Source organism: Microcaecilia unicolor, chromosome 2 (assembly GCF_901765095.1).
Source record: "Microcaecilia unicolor chromosome 2, aMicUni1.1, whole genome shotgun sequence".
Taxonomy (NCBI): domain Eukaryota; kingdom Metazoa; phylum Chordata; class Amphibia; order Gymnophiona; family Siphonopidae; genus Microcaecilia; species Microcaecilia unicolor.
Window position 1 is genome coordinate 78,450,591 of NC_044032.1, and position 20,737 is coordinate 78,471,327.

Sequence of the window (20,737 nt, forward strand, 5' to 3'; positions counted from 1 at the left end):
GAGTTGATCTAGTCTTAGGTTTACTCCATTGCATGCAGGGACTGTAGTTCTGATTTCCCCATTGTATTCCTTAAGAAAAGTAAGATTACAAATCTCTGCATGCAATGGGGTAACCGAGGATTGGATCAACCCTGACAGGTAAATCTGGATCCAGTTGGCAGCCTTATCTGGGCTGATGGCAGTTATGGTAGCTGCTGCTGCTGCTGAACAGAGACAGCATCATTGCAATCTTTTAGGCATTCATACAATCTGACTGTCTAGAACCTTTTCATTCAGATTTTCAGTTTAAGGTCCCTTCGGGCCCCCATACCAGAAGGGGCCTTAAGCCTGCCCAAAACTGAAAGTAGCATAGCATGCATAACTTCTGTCCTGTGTCCCAGCATGTGTAACATAAGACTTGCCTATAGTCACTATTTACTGAACTGTGCTTAGTGGTTAACAAGGCATTTAGCACATGGCTAACATGGAAGCTAATTCCCTAATTAACTCTTTAATGGGATGGGACTGCATTTTACAGTTTATGAGGAGGTAGTTACTTCACGTTACTTTAACCTATGATGTAAACCGCCCTGACCTGCTTGTTGAGGAAGGGCAGTATAACAAGTTTTAATAATGATAATCATAGAAAACACAAAGCAACTAGCTTCACCTCCCAGATATCTCTTCCCTAATGATATCTTCAGAACCTTGATACAATCATTAGTACTATCACACATTGATTACTGCAATGCCATTTATGCTGGCCACAAAGAATTAACCTTAAAAATATTACAAACAGCCCAAAACACCGCAGATAGACTTGTTTACAAGGTCACACGTTTTGAGAAAGCATCTTCTCTGCTCAGGAAACTACACTGGTTCCCTATAAAAGCCGGAACAGCCTTTAAACGCTCTGTATTCCTTTTCAAAACTCTATATGGGTTAACTCCAGATTATATGCAACCTTTAAATAATCTATCCTTAAGTAACGCTCTTCCTGGTTCCAGAGACTAACTCTCCATTATCCTAGTTGCAAAAAAGTGATATATAAATCAGTTTTCACAGCAGGATTCCCTTACCAATGTACCAAATGGTGGAATTCCCTCCTGAAACTAGTCCGATAGGAACATAATTATTTGAAATTCTGAAAATCCTTAAAAACCTTCCCCTATCAGGAAGGATCCTAATGCACAGTATCCACTTCCATTTCTTTTCACTTCATAATGTTTTTCTTTCAAATTAATGATCACATTCTATTTAATCATTGTTTAATTCAACCCTACAAGTCTTTTATACTGATGTATTCACTGACTAATTTGTATTGTTAGTTTAATAAGATGTTAGATACATTGAACCCTATTTGTATTGTTAGTATAACAATCTGTTATCCACATTGAACCTGATTTGATTGGGAAAATGTGGGATACAAATGAAAAAATAAATAAATAAACTGTGTCAGGTTATCTAGTTAAAATGTATTTAAGTGTATTATCCTTACATTAACTGTGTGGAAACATGCTGGGAATGCCCTCAATAGTTATGGCAGAGATTTTATTTTTATTTAACATTTTATTCTGCTTGATCCATAGTTCTCAGCGGATTACATAAAACAATCTAAAAAAATAAAAATAAAACAGAAAATACTTCAGTCAAGCCAGCCATTGTTTAAAGTTAACCACTGACCCCAGTGCTTAATTTCATTTTCTTAAACTGTACCTGCTGTACATGGTGGGTGAATCATAAAGGTGGTTAATAAATCCCAATAAATATATAATATACATTTTTGGTGACACTATCCAATTATGTAGCACTTCTGAACATACATGTAAGCAATAACAGCTCTAGTGACTATCCATTTTATTATGCTTGCTATTTGTGAGGCCTAAATAAATAAATAAATAAATTAAGTGGGTCAATATGAAAGCATGAAGGCTCAACAATACTCTCTAGTTAGAGGAGGAAAGGGATCTCATCATACTGTGGCAAGAAAAACACAAAGTACTTCTTCTCATGACTTTGAGGCACACAGTAAAAAAGTAATCACAGATCCCAAAATACTCCCCCCCCCCAAAAAAAAAGTATTTTTTAAAAAAAATTTTTATCTTGCAAATTAGTTTTATGACATTTTACTGGTATATTCTCTCTTTACATGTTCACTCAGAAGCCCATCTAGTAGAATCCCGCAACAAAAATACAAGGAAAGCTCGGGACTTATCTGGGTAATGCAATGTTCATATAGCACAGAACAGTGTGGTCCCGACGGACCCATTTCGCGGTAGCTTCTTCAGGAAACCCACTGGTAATGGCTGTACTGCTGCTGAAATGGCTGCTCCCCAGTGGGTTTCCTGAAGAAGCTACCGTGAAACGGGTCCGTCGGGACCACACTGTTCTGTGCTGGGATATCGTGGCTGCTATATGAACACTGCATTACCCAGATAAGTCTCGAGCTTTCTTTGTATTTTTGTTGCGGGATTATATTAGATGGGCTTCTGAGTGAACATGTAACAAGAGAAAATACCAGTAAAATACCATAAAACTGATTTGCAAGATAAAATTTAAAAAATATATATTTTTATTTTTATTTTTATTTTTTTTTGGGGGGGGGGGAGTGAATCTGTGATTACTTTTTCACTGTGTGCCTCAAAGTCATGAGAAGAAGAATTTCGTGTTTTTCTTGCCACAGTATGATGAGATCCCTTTCCTTCTCTAACTAGAGAGTGTTGTTGAGCCTTCATGTTTTGGTATTGAGTTGTCTCATAGGATCAGCGAAGTGGATCTGAGTGAGTTTGTACTGTATTAAGTGGGTAACATCCAATTAACTTTTAAATATGTACTACATAGATAGTCACTAGCCCCACCTCTGCCTGTTTCCATTTCAGCCCATTATAGATATAAGATCTGGCCATTTAGCAAGTTAAACGTCCAAATGTTATTAATATAATCTTGAAAAATATATGGATAAGTATGAGTTTGCTGCCTGCTGGAAAACATAACTTTCTTTGAATAGTAGGCCTTAAATCTATGTATATGTATATATAAACAGTGAAAGGACAACTCTGAACTATCTGTTGCTTAGGGGTGGGGTTTGCATATATACAAGGCTCTGTTTGGAAGTTGAAATGGAAATAGGAAAAAGGCACACAACAGCACATCTCTGTACCCTGCTTCATCATTTTCATCTCTCCATGCATATGCCAAAGAATGACAGGGCTTAGCCACATTTCTTCTTTACCTCTCAATTCAGCAGGCCTCTCCACATGAAGAGGCAGAGGCCTGGAATTCCAGGTGAAGGCAACATACAATGGTCTCATGCAGAGAAGAGGAGGAAGATCTTACAAGGTGTCATCAGCTAAAGTCATTCTAAGGGGCAAGAAAAGTGAATCTGAATATGGAGAAGGGTTTTCAGTGGCTGAAAAGGAGGAGGAGGACTGCCTACTAGCTTTTACCTCAGACATGGTTGAGTAAGATAGGAGTTTGAGAGGGGGATAGGGAAGGGAGGCCATAGAGAAATATAGTAGTAGTAGAAATACAGAAATATAGAAACATGATGACAGATAAAGGCCAAATCCAGTCTGCCCATCCGTTGTCTCTTCCTTGCCTTAGAAGATCCCATGTGCTTGTCCCATGCTTTCTTGAATTCAGATACAGTCTTTGTTTCTACCATCTTCACTGGGAGGCTATTCCATTTATCTGCCACCGTTTCTTTAAAAATGTATTTCCTTATATTACTCCTGAGCCTACAAACTTTTAACTTCATCCTATGCCTTTTCATTCCAGAGTTTTCTTTCAAATGTACTTGCCTCCTGTGCATTAATGCCAAGAAGAAATTTTAAAATGTCTCTATCATACTCCTCTCTCCCGCCTTTCCTCCAAAGTATACATATTGAGGTTTATTAGTCTGTTGCCATATGCCTTATGATGGAGAACACCGGCTAGTTTGGTAGCTATCCTCTGGATCAATTCTATCCTGTTTACCTCTTTTTGAAGGTGTGGTCTCCAGAGTTGCACACGGTTCTAAATTGGGCCTCACCAGAGACTTATACAAGGGAACTATCACCTTTTTTCCCCGCTCGCCATTACTCTCCCTATACATTCAAGCATCCTTTTGGTTTTGCCTGTTGCCTTTTTCTACCTTAAGATCATCAGGTATAATCACTCCCAAGTCCCACTCTTCTTTCATATACAGAAGTACTTTACCCCCTATACTATACTACTCCCCTAGATTTTTGCAGCCCAAGTGCATGACCCCATGTTTTTTAGCACTGAATCTTAGTTTCCAATTTCTAGATCATTCTTCAAGCTTCACTAGATCCCTCCTTATGCTATCCACACCCTTTGGGGCATCTACCCTGTTACAGAGTTTGGTATCATCCAATGGAGGTAGGGCAGGCAAATCTATCTCATATATGTTCATTGTGGGTATCCTGAAAACCCAGCTGGCTAGGAGAGTCCCAAGGACTGGATTGAGAATCCTTGGACTAAAGTAAACACATCATAAACTGAACAATAAAGAACTCATGCCAACAAAAAAAAAAATTAAGTTTCAATTTCATTCTCAACATAGGCTCCTTTGACGAATTTCATTAGTTATCTACTAGTTTCTTAAATATTTTGCAACAGAAAGCCAAATTTACATTACTGATCTTTTACTTACCAATTTAATTTTGTCAACGTGGTCATCCATAACCAGCAGCGCATCATTACCATTCTGAAATTAATAGAAAAAAAGTAATAAACAAAGGGAATGTAGTTATATAATTATATTTGATTTTTGTTTCTTTTAAGAATTCCTGTCCCTTCAGAGGAGATGCCTCTATCACTTTTGAGTGCACTGAATTGTAAATATATCCTTATAAGGAAAAAATTGATTTCCACTTTAAGAGGCTGATGTAATAACCTGTCAAATATTTTGCAGTATAGTCGCTATTTTTTTGTGATATTTAGCTATGGATGCAAATAGACTCTTCATTCATGGGTAGACCTGATAACATTTTAAAAGAGAAATGCTGCCACTTACCCTCACCCATTATTATTGTGTTCTGCATCTATCTGGCCAGGTGGACGGTATTACACTCTTATCACTATCCTTTTCCCCTTTACACATGGAATTTCTGTCCATAGGGATTCCAAGATGTGTTTTGTGTTCTCCAGAATTTTTAGTCTATTTGATTAAAGGACCTCATTAACGTATAATGCTACACCTCCACCAGTTTGATCCACCCTATCACTGTGATATAAGTTGTACCCTGGTATGACAGGGCCTGATATTCAAAACTATGTAACTGGTCAAGAACAGCTCCTGGACAGTTAAATAGCATTTTAGTGCCTAATTGTGGATATTCAGCATGAGATAACAGTTATCTCCCGATGAATATCCGCAGTTAGCGGCTAATCGCTAACTTGCTATATCGTGTAACATAGCCAGTTAGGTGTGAATATTCAGCACCAAACCAGCTATGTTTAATGATTAAAATAGGCCTCATAAATAGCAGGCCTATCAGGCCTATCTTTAACTGTTAAACACCAGGGTCGCCGCAGCCGCCGCCCCCTCATTCGGGATTCAGCCGCCCCCACTCATGACGCAGCTGCAGCCACTGCTCTTCCCTCAATCAAGTTGCAACCATTCCCCGCCCCTACCTTCCTGTGTCAGTGTGTCTGCTCCTCCATGGCCACCAAGGGGAGGGCCCGGTGCCGGGCTCTGTCTCTCTCCTGCTCCTATGTGCCGGGACTGGGTTATTGCGTTAATGCAATCACCGGGGTCCCAACAGGAGCAAGAGAGAGACAGACCCCGGCGCCAGGCCCCCTTGGAGGCTGTGTCCAGGAAATTTTGCCCCTCCTGCCCCCCTCTCCTTGGCCCTGCTAAGCACTTAACTGGTTAGTGCTGAATATTGGCTTAACTGGTTAAGTTGCAGCTTTCAAAAATGAAACCAGATAATTCAATGCCAGTGGCTGGAAATGACCCTGCATTGAATATCCAGGTTTAACACAGGCAGCGGACAGCAAAAGCACTGTCTGTCGTCAGCTGAATATCAGAACAGTGTCCCATTGGTTCTCTTCCTTCTCCCAGGTCTTAGTGATGCTTATTATATCTATCTTTTCATTTAGTACAATATATTCTAACTCTCCCATCTTATTTCTTAGGCTTCTGGCATTTGCATGCAGACATTTCAAACAATGTTTGTTATTTCTATTTAAAACTTGCTCAGCAGTTGGCAGTGATAATTTGCAATCCTTAAAATCTATCTGCTCTGTGTTTAAAGACACCTGGCCTACTATAGTCCATATTGCAACCTCACTATCGAGATGCTCTATCTTTCCTATTTTGGTGATATTTTTTAAAGATACCTTGTTCCAAGCCATTAATTTTTGTGTGACTGTCTGCCTTCCCTCACTTTCTAGTTTAAAAGCTGCTCTATCTCCTTTTTAAATGTTGATGCTAGCAACCTGTTTCCTCCCTGGTTAAGGTGGAGCCCATCTTTCTGGAATAGGCTCCCCTTCCCCAGAATGCTGCCCAGTTCCTAACAAATCTAAAACCCTCCTGCTTTCACCACCACCTCATCCATGCATTAGACTCTGGAGCTCTGTCTATCTCTTGGGTCCTGTGCATGGAATGGGAAGCACTTCTGAAAATGCTACCTTGGAGGTTCTGGATTTCTAGAACCTGCCTCCCACATTTTCTTATGTCATTGATACCCACATGTACCAAGACAGCAGGCTCCTTCCTTGCACTGTCTAAAAACTTACCTTGGTGACATGTGACCAAGCGATCCAGAAGCAAGCTCTGAACACTTAGGGACAATTTGAAAATCATTTTCTAAGTTTAAAGGTTTATAATGCCATATTTTAGTGTTAGGTGCCCCTTTGGAATCCAAAACAACAAACTTGATGGAACTACCTCTTTAAAACTATATACTCCCAGAGACATAGGGATTCAGAACAGGCGATAATAGGCTGCTCTAAATGTCAATCATATGAAAAGTTAATTGAAATCTCTAAGGTAGAAAATATTGCACTGTGTTCTGTTACTGCAAACTGAGAAAATGTGATATTTGTCATTCATTGTCATAGTCACAGCTGCATTTTCAGGTATCAACACAGTAGAGCATGTAACAGGCTCTGTTTGGTAAGCGAGGATGTCTGGGGAATAGGTTTGTATTGCCCAGTTGCTCTCAAAAAGCAAAGATCTATTTTCTGGGTCCAACAGTTTCCTCTTGCTTTTTAGGGCTTGAGTTACAATTATCCTAATCGAAACTGAACTCTATTTATTTAGTTGTTACATTTGTATCCCACATTTTCCCACTTATTTGCAGGCTCAATGTGGCTTACATAGCACTGTAAAGGCGTTCGCCAAGTCCGGTAGATAACAAATACAAGGTGATGTTGTGGTCAAATAAGTTTCATGGGTTTCGGATGCAATGGGGATAGAAGAGAGGAAGAGTTATGTGGTGTCCATTACGAGCTGTGGTTTTGCTGTGTTGCAGAGTTCAGGCACTTATGTTGGGTCGGTAGGATATGCTTTTTTAAACAGGTAGGTTATGATGATTCTTCATTCACAGGTATTCAGCGATTTCCCACTATAGTGTAATCTCTACCACGTAGCACAACCACTGCAGTGATTATCTTTGACTAGGCTCCCTCTGCAACTCGCCATGCATGCAACTTGAGTCCAGCCTCTAGATGTCACCATTCTGCAATAACAGAATTCCTCTTCCCAAAGGCTTTGAGCAGAGTCTCTGCTGCAGCCCCAATGCTTGCTGTCCCAGAGAAGCTGTATCACTGGGATAACCCATGATTATGTTATTTGATTTAAAATATATGTAGAATAGAGTCTGTGCAACCTTACCTCTACTGTTTTGCTAGAATCTTCACCCTGTGGAAAATGAATAGAAATATCTAAGCAGGAATGTCTATATCAAGCAGAAGGCACACACAAGAACAATTCTATAACAAGCACATGTAAATGCACAAAAATTACCACTTACACATGTAAGCACTATTTTGTAAGAGTGACATAGAGGGGCATAATCGAACAGAAACGCCTATCTCCATGGTCGTTTATCTCCGAGAACGGGTCCGTGAAGGGGCGGAGTGAACCGTATGTTCCAAAAAAAATAGACGCCCATGTTTTATTCGCCAAGGTGTGAGCTGGGCGTTTTTGCTTTTCACCGATAATGGAAAATGAAATCGCCCAGCTCAAAAACGAATAACTCCAAGGCATTTGTTCGTGGGAGGGGCCAGGATTCATAGTGCACTGGTCCCCCTCACATGCCAGGACACCAACCGGGCACCCTAGGGGGCACTTTTACAAAAACAAAAAAAAAGGTCAAAGAGCTCCCAGGTGCATAGCACCCTTCCCTTGGGTGTTGAGCCCCCCAAATCCCCCTCAAAACCCACTGCCCACAAGTCTACACCATTACTATAGCCCTAAGAGGTGAAGGGGGGCACCTACATGTGGGTACAGTGGGTTTGGGGGGGTTGGACGACTAAGCATTAAGCAGCACAATTGTAACAGGTAGGGGGGGGATGGGCCTGGATCCACCTGCCTGACGTCCACTGCACCCCCTAACAACTGCTCCAGGGACCTGCATACTGCTGCTTGGGAGGAGGGTATGACATTTGAGGGTGAAAGTAAAAAGTTGTGAAACATCATTTTTTTGTGGTGGGAGGGGGTTAGTGACCACTGGGGGAGTCAGGGGAGGTCATCCCCGACTCCCTCTGGGGGTCATCTGGTCATTTAGGGCACTTTTGGGGGCCTTATTCGTGAAAAAACAGGGTCCAGGAAAAGTGCCCTAAATTCTAGCTACAAACGCATCCATTATCGGCGAAAGGCGCCCATCTCTGTTCGGGTGATAACCACGCCCCAGTTCCGCCTTCACCACGCCTCCGACACGCCCCCGTCAACTTTGTCCGCATCCGCGACGGAGTGCAGTTGAAAGCGTCCAAAGTTCGGCTTTCGATTATACCGCTTTATTTGTTTTTGTGAGAAAAACGCCCATCTCCCGATTTAGGTCGGAACTTGGGCGTTTTTCTCGTTCGATTATAAGCTGGATAGTGCTCAAATGCAAAGGTACCTACTCATGGGTGGAACGTGAGCGGGATACAGATGTTTCTTCCGTGTACAGAATACTATCCAGCTTATAATCGAACGAGAAAAACGCCCAAGTTCCGACCTAAATCGGGAGATGGACGTTTATCTCACAAAAACGAATAAAGCGGTATAATCGAAAGCCGATTTTGGACGTTTTCAACTGCACTCCGTCGCGGATGCGGACAAAGTTGACGGGGGCGTGTCAGAGGTGTGGCGAAGGCGGAACTGGGGCGTGGTTATCTGCCGAACAGAGATGGGCGCATTTCACAGATAATGGGAAAAAAGTATGCGTTTTTAGCTAGAATTTAGGGCACTTTTCCTGGACCCTGTTTTTCCACGAATAAGGCCCCAAAAAAGTGCCCTAAATGACCAGATGACCACTGGAGGGAATCGGGGATGACCTCCCCTGACTCCCCCAGTGGTCATAAACCCCCTCCCACCACAAAAAATGATGTTTCACAACTTTTTATTTTCACCCTCAAATGTCATACCCACCTCCCTGGCAGCAGTATGCAGGTCACTGGAGCAGTTATTAGGGGGTGCAGTGGACTTCAGGCAGGTGGACCCAGGCCCATCCCCACCCTACCTGTTACAATTGTGCTGCTTAATGCTTAGTCGTCCAACCCCCCCCCCCGAACCCACTGTACCCACATGTAGGTGCCCCCCTTCACCCCTTAGGGCTATAGTAATGGTGTAGACTTGTGGGCAGTGGGTTTTGAGGGGGATTTGGGGGGCTCTACACACAAGGGAAGGGTGCTACGCACCTGGGAGCTCTTTTACCTTTTGTTTTGTTTTTGTAAAAGTGCCCCCTAGGGTGCCCGGTTGGTGTCCTGGCATGTTAGGGGGACCAGTGCACTACGACTCCTGGCCCCTCCCACGAACAAATGCCTTGGATTTATTCGTTTTTGAGCTGGGCGATTTCATTGTCCATTATCGCTGAAAAGCAAAAACGCCCAGCTCACAACTTGGCGAATAAAACATGGACGTCTATTTGTTTCGAAAATACGGTTGGGTCCGCCCCTTCACGGACCCGTTCTCGGAGATAAACGCCCATGGAGATAGGCGTTTCTGTTCGATTATGCCCCTCCATATGTTGTAAATGCAAGCCCTTGCTACAATAAGGCAACCCTATTATATCCAGGTTAATTTTCATCCTGCATCATGGGCAGAATTAGTCCTGGATATGCAGTCTCAGGCCATGTCTGGGCATCGGCACTAAATATCTGGATCTAATTCCTACTATGGAATCCGACAGATCTTATGTGGGTCCTAGCCAATATTCAACCGGGACCCGCATAAGATACTTAAGATAAGGGATTCTAGCCAGGTCCCAATCCTACCTCTCAAGCCCTGGAACTGCATAAAACAACCCCCTTCCTGATCCCCCTCCCATCCCGAGAAGTAGATGCCCACTCGTTCCTGCCCAGCACAGATGCCTGATCAAAATGGCTGACTGACTACAAGTAGCAGCCTTGTGGTACTACCCAAGCACCACATATCAAAATGATTGGGGGGGGGGGGGGGGGGTGCCAAAACACAATAAAATTACCCCACCCTAGATACAATGAAGGAACTTACTCAATACTGGATTTACTCAACACCCACCGGTACTCACAAAACTGGCTTCCATTCTGGTGTATAAGCAGAAAATGATCTAACACGATCTCATACCCACACTAAATATCTATCTAACTAGGGGAACCAGGTTCAATTCCCACTGCAGCTACTTGTGACTCTGGGCGAGTCACTTAATCCTCCATTGCCCCAGGTACAAAACAAGTACCTGTATATAATATCTAAACCTCTTTGATTATAACCACAGAAAAGCAGTATATCAAATCCCATCCGCTTTCCTTATATATGTGCATGTGTATATTAGAGTAGGTAGAAATGATAAATAGACAAAAGGAAGGAAGGAAGATGAATGCCAGTGATCATGCCAGCAGGAATTAAATGAAGCAGATTAGATGGTCCCTAACTGCCATATTTCTATACACACTCGAATAATTAGCATATGGAAATGACTATAACATCTGTTTTGCTATGCACCCATAGAAAAGCTATAGGAAAAATGCTAAAAAACCTGTCCATAGAACAGATGCAAGGAGATTTTCAACTCGTGGAGGGTAGGAGAAACATGAGAAATGCTGCACATTTATTCAAATTAAACTTACCATTTTCTTATCATTTTCTTCCTTTTTCTTTAGGTTATAAATTAACTGGAAAAGATCTTTAAGATCGACAACTAAGGGTTCAGCCTGAAAAGGAAGAGACACAATGAAACATGTCTTAATTAACAGTTTTTCATGTTCATATATATGTGGTTATATATTTTGTGCCTGGCAGTTTCCCTCTGCTCCTTTGAGTTCATTGGTGCCCTGGGCCTTCAGTTGCCATTATCTGTTTTTCCCTCTTCTTTTGTGACTTCCCACCTAGCTTAGCCCTTGCAGTCACAGTCCTTGTCCAAGGACTCCAGATCACAGCTCCCTCAAGATCACCCAAGTCTGGTCAGTAGGTGTCACCTCTGTTCAACAGCTGTGACTCCCTTTTCCAACAGGCTACATCTACAGCAGGGGCATTCAAGCTTTTTCAACAAACACAAGAAATTCATGTGTGTCTGAGTGGTATTAAATTTATATAGTGGGCCACGTGATCAAAAATCCATTTGTGTGGGCCACATAAATATTTTGGCCCATTACTATACGATTTCTGAAATTGTGACTTTATATCCATCAAATAACTGTGCAATATTTCAAAACTATGTGTGCTAAAAATCCCAAGTGAGCTGCATCCTGAGGTAAGGTATGCTGCACATTGGATACCCCCTGATCTACAGTATCCCTATCCCTAACTGACCTGGGATCATAAAAGTGTCTCCTGTAAGGCAGTGAACTGCACTGTCACTGAGCTAGCTCCATACTAATATGTATTTTCTCATAGTAAAATCATACCTTTTGAAGGTATGCTTCAGATGTAGGGGAGATATGTTTCAAACAATGTGGAAGCTCAGGAGAATAAGAGATTACTTTCCCAGAGAGATCTTTCACTTGCTAATCCAAATGATGGTCTTAGCACATGTCAATTACTATAATGGAGAGTATGCATGTTGCAGGGATCAACTACTAACAAGATTACAAATAGCCCAAAAAACATCACAAGACTGATTTATAGAAAGTAATGATACAAAAATACCAGCCCACTACTACAAGAACACCACTGACTCCCAACCAGAGCCAGAATCCTTTTAAAAATATTTGGATTCTGCTCACATTTTGTTCAGTAGTAGCTCAAGGTCAGTTACATTAAGGTACACTGAGTATTTCCTTGTCCCTGAAGGACTCGTTATCTAATTTTGTACCTGAGGCAATGGAGGGTTAAGTGACTTGCCCAAGATCACAAGGAGCAGCAGTGGGATTTGAATTAGGCACCTCTGGATGTCAAGACTGGTGCTCTAACCACTAGGCTGCTTCTCCACTCCACATGTGGGCCAATATATATGTTGTTCCACAGAATCATTTCTGGCCTTGCCCCTGAATACATGACCAACCTAATCGATCTTCCACTTTGTGACACAGTCAGTGGAACATGCAATTATCTTGTTCTTCACTTCCCTACCTGCATAGGACTAAAATATGAATCAACATACTCAAGCTTTTCCTTTTTAAGCACAAAAAACTGATACTCTCTCCCAAATGATTTAAGATTTATGAGCAACTGTATTCTTTTTCACAAATACCTGAAAGCCTACTTTTTCAGGAAATCCTTTTACACTGACAGCAAATAATGCCTACCTTCACTCATTGCTCTTGTCGTAAGTCAATGAACACATTAGTTAGCTACTCTACATTCCACTATCTTCATTGTTACTCTTGCTTGGCATTTCTCTAACCACTGCCTGATCGATGCTTGATGTTTCATATTCTAGGCTTTCTACTTTTGTCAAAAAAAAAGGTTTGCCTCAGATTTTACTGTAAGCCACATTGAAACCAACCATATTGAGAAAATGTGGGATACAAATTATGTCAAATAATTAAAAAAATAAACAAATATGAAAGAATACGGGCCATGTGCAGAAACTAACCATAGGGCCTCATTTGCAGAAGTCAATAGGGACCAAAAAGAAGGGCCTTGTGTGAAAAAACAATTGCTAAATTACAAGGCCAACTCTGCTTCCTATTATAGTGGATACAGTCCTCAGTTTTCACACCCTTAAGCTTTTCTCCTTCCTGCTGTACAAAGTTTCTTCCACAGATATAAAAAAATTATTTTGTCTGTGGATATAATATCTCAAATGGTCTACTTCAGGGGCCAGGAAATGTGAGGAGCTGGAAGACTCTTCCAGCAAAGAATAGTTTTATTTATTTTGTTACATTTGTACCCTGTGCTTTCCCACTCATGGCAGGCTCAATGTGGCAATGGAGGGTTAAGTGACTTGCCTAGAGTCACAAGGAGCTGCCTGTACCTGAAGTGGGAGTTGAACTCAGTTCCTCAGGACCAGAGTCCATCACCCTAACCACTAGGCCACTCCCCCTGACTTCAACCTAATTGTGCCTATTTTCTCTCAGCTCAGGATGAGGGGCAATAAAGTATCTTTCAGAAACTCAGCAATGAATTAGAAAAGTCTGAAACAATGCTGAAATTCTATGGAAATGATGGGGCACATTTGCTTAATTGGCATATAAAATATAAAATATATGGCAGCCATGATCTACCAAGGAGATATCCCAGGTGCTTTGGGGGTGCAAGGGGCAGTGGGGTTCTAGAGAAGGTGTTTGAAAGGGATCAGGCTGATGGTTAGATTTTGAAAGTCTTTGAGAAATGATCAGAGAATGGTGAGGTATTTATTACCAAGCACTTGCTCCCTGGGAGAACTGGAGAGGAAAGGCAAGTTGCATTATCAATTTTGTATAACAATGAGCTGTTTTCATGCATTTGCATGAGATGTATCTCATTATTCTTTAAAGTGAGTTGGGTTGGGACAGATTTTTGCATGTTATGGTGAAATATAATGCATTAGGCACAATTATCTTGCATTATAGGGTTTTAGCATGGGTTAATTGCTGTTTGACCTGTGCTATTGTCATAAAACTCATGGCATAAGAAGAGAGGGATTAGCTTCCATTTTTTAATTTCAGTTGCAGTGTGAGCTTCTGTATTGCCAGTTTTAGTTCTGCTCTGACACCTAGATTTGATTAGCAAAATTAGGAACCTTTTTAAAAAATCGGTGTTACATTGGCCACTCTCCAATCTTCCGGCACCACGCTCGATTTTAAGGATAAATTACATTACTAACAATAGCTCCGTAAGTTCATTTTGCAGATCTATCAGTACTCTGGGATGAATACCATCCGGTCCAGGAGATTAGCTACTCTTCAGTTTGTAGAACTGCCCCATTACATCCTCCAGGTTTACAGAGAATTCATTAAGTTTCTCCGACTCATAAGTACATAAGTACATAAGTAGTGCCATACTGGGAAAGACCAAAGGTCCATCTAGCCCAGCATCCTGTCACCGACAGTGGCCAATCCAGGTCAAGGGCACCTGGCACGCTCCCCAAACGTAAAAACATTCCAGACAAGTTATACCTAAAAATGAGGAATTTTTCCAGTCCATTTAATAGCGGTCTATGGACTTGTCCTTTAGGAATCTATCTAACCCCTTTTTAAACTCCGTCAAGCTAACCGCCCGTACCACGTTCTCCGGCAATGAATTCCAGAGTCTAATTACATGTTGGGTGAAGAAAAATTTTCTCCGATTCGTTTTAAATTTACCACACTGTAGCTTCAACTCATGCCCTCTAGTCCTAGTATTTTTGGATAGCGTGAACAGTCGCTTCACATCCACCCGATCCATTCCACTCATTATTTTATACACTTCTATCATATCTCCCCTCAGCCGTCTCTTCTCCAAGCTGAAAAGCCCTAGCCTTCTCAGCCTCTCTTCATCAGCTTCGAATACCATTTCTGGCACCAGTATCCCACCCAAATCTTCCTCGGTGAAGACCAAAGCAGAAAATTCATTTAATCTCTCTGCTATAGATTTTTCTTCCCTGATCACCCCTTTTACTCTTCGGTCATCTAGCGGTCCAACCAATTCTTTTGCCGGCTTCCTGCTTTTAATAAACCTAAAAATTGTTTTACTATGTGTTTTCTCCTCCAACACAATCTTTTTTTCGAAGTCCCTCTTAGCCTTCCTTATCAGCGCTTTGCATTTGACTTGACATTCCTTATGTTGTTTCTTATTATTTTCAGTCGGTTCCTTCTTCCATTTTCTGAAGGATTTTCTTTTAGCTCTAATAGCTTCCTTCACCTCACTTTTTAACTATGCCGGCTGTCGTTTGGTCTGCCGTCCTTCTTTTTTAATATGCGGAATATATTTGGCCTGGGCTTCCAGGATGGTGTTTTTGAACAGCATCCACACCTGATGTAAATGTTTGACCCTCGTGGCTACTATTTTATAAAGACATAGACACTTGTGCTTATGTAGGTTCCTACTTGCCCTCTCTTAAACTAGCTGCCCTGTTATGAAATTATTCTTCACACATATTCCTTTGACTTGGCCTCACCCACTTTTAAAGACTCAGTTAAACCTCCAGTCCAAAATTAGGTGTTTATACTTTTAGAATTACATGCATTTTCTTCATGTATAGTCTTTTTTAAAAACAACTTTCCTATACTATCTCATTATCTACTTTAATTTTTTTTCACCAGCAAGCATTCACCTCTAAAGTAAGTTTAAAACAGAGTGCCTAGGGTAAGAAAATGCCTATTTTTAGCCTTTTTTTTAATAAAGACATCTAAGTGTCAAAATTTGTTTTCAGTGCACTAGAAGGCCCTTTTACTATGCCACGGCAAAAAGTGGCCTAGACCATTATTAAATTGACTTGGGAAAAATCCACTGCTTATTTCTGGGATAAACAGCATAAAATGTATTGAACTTTTTCTGGATTTTGCCAGGTATTTGTGACCTGGATTGGCCACTGTTAGAAACAGGGTGCTGGGCTTGATAGACCTTTGGTCTGTCCCAGTGTGGCAATACTTATGTACAGCAGTGTGAGTGCAGTTTTTACCGCATCCTGGAAAAGGGGTCCTTTTTTTAAGGGACCAGAAATGGATGTGCGGCAAAATAAAAACCAGACTGCGTCCATTTTCGGCTTCAGGCCTTACCGCCACACATTAACTTAGCGGTAGGTCTTACGTACTACCTGGGTGGTAAGCATGCAGCGTACGTCCACTGTTTACCGCCCGGTAAGCGCCATGCTGTAGAAAACAGAACCGCTTGTTTTCGTCAAGTGCCAAATTCAGAATTACCATCCAGTGCACATGGTAGCTGGGCGGTAATACTGATTTGGTGTGCACTGGACCCATGTAGGCCCTTGCACACTTTTGAAAAAGGGCCCCTAGATGACAAAAAGTACAAAGACCAGGGGACACTCAATGAAATTACATGGAAATATTTTTTCACTCAAAGAATAGTTAAGCTCTGGAACTCATTGCCAGAGGATGTGATAATGACGGTTAACATATCTGGGTTTAAAAAAGGTTTGGACAAGTTCCTGGAGGAAAAGGTCTATAGTCTGTTATTGAGATAGACACGGGGAAGCCACTACTTGCCCTGGGATTGGTAACATGGATTGGTGCTACTAATTGGGTTTTTACCATGTACTTGTGACCTGGAGTGGCCACTACTGGAAGCAGGATAGTAGGCTAGATGGACCATTGGACTGACCCAGTATGGCTATTCTTAAGTTCTTATCCTTTTCCTGGGCAGTGAATTCCAGTCATCTTGCAATTTCTCACTATCTTCATATGATTTAACAACTTTGAATAACTTTGTATCAACAGCAAATGTGATCACTTCATTTTATTTCTGTTTCTAGGTCATTTATAAATATGTTAAATTTGGTGTCGATTTATATAACAAGCTCACCACATTAAGGTGTTCAGCAAGACTTGGGGAGAGTAACATTCTGTTGCCATCAGAGATGCATAGTAATTCACCAGCTTTGCTGATGCTAAGTTTTACATTGTGCCCTCTGACCCCCTCTGCAGTCTGATAGCTGCCAGCATCTAACTACTATCCATTCACTGTTTTTATATGGTTTTATCATCACAGATGCCAAACTTCACTTTTTTTTGTACCACATCTTAATTGCTACACTCAACCACACCTCAAGTGCTCTCAGATTCCCCTCAGTTTTTTCATACTCTCTCTGGAGTGTAGAAGTAATTCTAAATTATTGTGTTGGATTTCATACTGCATGCTTTACCTGTTGTGCTGTTTTTATGGCAAAAAACTGGTGTTGACCTTCTGCTCCACAAACATAACCAAATGCACGGTTATCTGTCACATCCCGAGCAATAAAGGAAATTTTATTTACTGGATGCTCGTGTTCTATTACCTAGAATGGAGAAATTAAAAAAAAAATAGATAAAGCAAATCATATTAACATATAGACTACTTAATGAAAGCTCTTATAAAAATCAGAATACTAAAGACAAGATTTCAGTTCACAGCTTATGGGAGGCATTTGCTTCAAAAATAATTTGTCTCCAAAAACTGATAGAGGATTAATATTAAAAATGTGCTGTTGAAATGTATAGGTGAAATCTAGAGAAGAGAGGAATGACCAGATGTTGTGTGAGCAATTTTTCCCAAGTTGGTCCTGGAGTACCCCTTGCCAGTCAGGTCTTCAGGATATTCACAATGAAAACAAATGGGATTGAGTTGCATATATTGCCTCCATTCACAATGAATATGAATGAGATTGATGGCAAGGGGGGTACTCCAGGACAGACTTGGGAAACACTGCGTTAGAGGAACGAAGAGTTCTTACTGGCTGGTAAGGTATAAGAAAAGATGAGAGATAAGGAGACTGACCAGCATACTATGTCTTATGTGCAAGTCTCAAGAAAACAGTGGATTGAAAGAACCCATCTGCTATTATCCTCTGTAGATCCCTTAGTGTGCATTCTTCCATACTCTCCAGCAGTGCACAAGGAACATGCCACCATTTTATGAAACTGGCGCATAGTTCAACTTCACAGTTTTGCAGAAGTTTCCATTGTTTGCATTTAAGTGAAGTAACACTATCAGAGACATATTGGTAAGATCATGTTTTCAAGATCTGTCTCCTATTTCTAGGGGTGAAGATGTTACACTGCAGTGCACTGCGTGGTAATGACCGATCATTACCATGCAGTGTAGGTCTGCAGTCATTCTAGTGGTTCCTGCATTGTACTTTGGGGTATAACACAGAAACCTATCAATCTATGTCCTTCCTCCACGTAGATTGTAAGCTCTTTGAGCAGGGACTGTCTTTCTTCTATGTTTGTGCAGCGCTGCGTATGCCTTGTAGCGCTATAGAAATGCTAAATAGTAGTAGTAGTAGTAGTAGTGCTACACTGGGACAGACCAAAGGTCCATAAGCCCAGCATCCTGTTTCCAACAGTGGCCAATCCAGGTCATAGATACCTGGCAAGATCCCATTAAAGTTCAATACATTTTCTGCTGCTTATCCCAGAAATAAGCAGTGGATTTTCCCCAAGTCATTTTAATAATGGTCTACGGACTTTTTCTTTAGGAAGCTGTCCAAACCCTTTGTCATCGTCGATAATACACTGAAACCTTCTGCTCAGTGTGCTGCTGCGGCTCGGAAAGCGAATAGAATGTTGGGTATTATTAGGAAAGGTACGAAAAACAGGTGTGAGGATGTTATAATGCCGTTATATCGCTCCATGGTGCGACCGTATCTTGAGTATTGTGTTCAATTCTGGTCGCCGCATCTCAAGAAAGATATAATGGAATTGGAAAAGGTGCAGCGAAGGGCGACTAAAATGATAGCGGGGATGGGGCGACTTCCCTATGAAGAAAGACTAAGGAGGCTAGGGCTTTTCAGCTTGGAGAAGAGACGGCTGAGGGGAGACATGATAGAGGTATATACAATAATGAGTGGAGTGGAGTGGAGTGGAACAGATGGATGTGAAACGTCTGTTCACGCTTTCCAAAAATACTAGGACTAGGGGGCATGCGATGAAACTACAGTGTAGTAAATTTAAAACAAATCAGAGAAAATATTTCTTTTCCCAACGTGTAATTAAACTCTGGAATTTGTTGCCGGAGAACGTGGTGAAGGCGGTTAGCTTGGCAGAGTTTAAAAGGGGGTTAGACGGTTTCCTAAAGGACAAGTCCACAAACCGCTACTAAATGGACTTGGGAAAAATCCACAATTCCGGGAATAACATGTATAGAATGTTTGTACGTTGAATTGGGACTATGCAACCCTGCTGCTTGGAGAACAATCACTTTTGATTGGACAGGGTCTAACTCAACCATGCAGGAGGCTAGTGTATGTTTCACTCTTGTTGGTTAAAAAAACAGTATTGCAGTTTTGGGGTGTTGCAGAGGGGGCATTAGGAGTGGCATGGAAAACAAAGATGAGGGAGGTGGGCACACATGAGAAGCAAATTTACTCTAAGGCTAGTAAACCAGAGACACGCAAGTATGCCACGCTGTGGGAAGAATGTTTACAATTACTCACCTGAAAATGGAAGGGGTAATGGGAGAAGGAGTATGTAGGATGAATGGGGGAGGGGGGAGGGAGGATATGAAAGGTGAGAAGTGGAATGGAATATTTGATAGAGTGTAAGGTAGGATGGTTGGGGGGATTAAATAATAAAATGCAATGCAGGTTGTGCCATAGACCTTCGAATAGACACAAATATTGAATGTAAATTTGGAATGGCAATTTTGAAATGTATATTGAGCAGAGTTGCTTGTATCTTGTATTTACAACTTGTTATTGTGTGAATAAAAATATATTAAAAAAAAAAAAAAAAAAAAAAAAGAATGTTTGTACGTTTGGGAAGCTCGCCATGTGCCCTTGGCCTGGATTGGCCGCTGTCGTGGACAGGATGCTGGGCTCGATGGACCCTTGGTCTTTTCCCAGTGTGGCATTACTTATGTACTTATAAACCCCACTAAGCTAACTGCCTTTACCACATTATCTTTGGCAACGAATAATAGAGTTCAATTACATGTTGAGTGAAGAAACATTTTCTCCGATTCATTTTAAATTTACTACTTTGTAGCTTCATTGCATGCCCCCTAGTCCTAGTATTTTTGGAAAAAGTAAAGAAACGATTCACATCTACCTGTTCCACTCCACTTATTATTTTATAGACCTCTATAATATCTCTCCTCAGTCGTCCAAGCTGAAGATCCCTAGCCGCTTCAGCCTTTCCTCATAGGATAGTCATCCCATCCCCTTTATCATTTTCATCACCCTTCTCTGTACGTTTTCTAATTTCACTATATCTTTTTTTGAGATTTGGTGACCAGAATTGAACACAATATTTGAGGTGCGGTCAAACTAAAAATGTTGTGCATGGAATCTGGTGTCCTCATTCACCTTTATATATAGGGGAAACACTCAAACCATTAAAACCATGTTTAAGCACAAACTTGTACAATGTCAAGATCTGAATACTCTGATATCCCACTGAATACAGAAGAAATACACATTTTCAGATTTATTGGAAGTGATGTTACCACATGGAGGGGCATAATCGAAAGGGGTGCCCAAGTTTTCCTGAGGACATCCTTGCAGGATGTCTCAGCGAAGGAGCGGGGAAGCCCATATTATCGAAACAAGATGGGCGTCCATCTTTC

At 41.3% G+C, this 20,737-nt stretch overlaps 1 protein-coding gene across 5 annotated transcripts in view; it reads right to left on the minus strand.

Moving 5' to 3' along the window:
* Nucleotides 1-20,737, minus strand: part of DAB2 (DAB adaptor protein 2) — a 179,915-nt gene that overhangs the window by 47,797 nt on the left and 111,381 nt on the right. For all 5 annotated transcript variants that reach the window (XM_030193076.1, XM_030193073.1, XM_030193070.1 and 2 more), the window contains exons 5-8: nt 17,337-17,468; nt 11,242-11,325; nt 7,823-7,849; nt 4,634-4,687 (exon numbers count right to left, since the gene is read on the minus strand). In XM_030193076.1, coding sequence (XP_030048936.1) covers nt 4,634-4,687; nt 7,823-7,849; nt 11,242-11,325; nt 17,337-17,468 — 297 coding nt within the window. The remainder of the gene's footprint in view (nt 1-4,633; nt 4,688-7,822; nt 7,850-11,241; nt 11,326-17,336; nt 17,469-20,737) is intronic.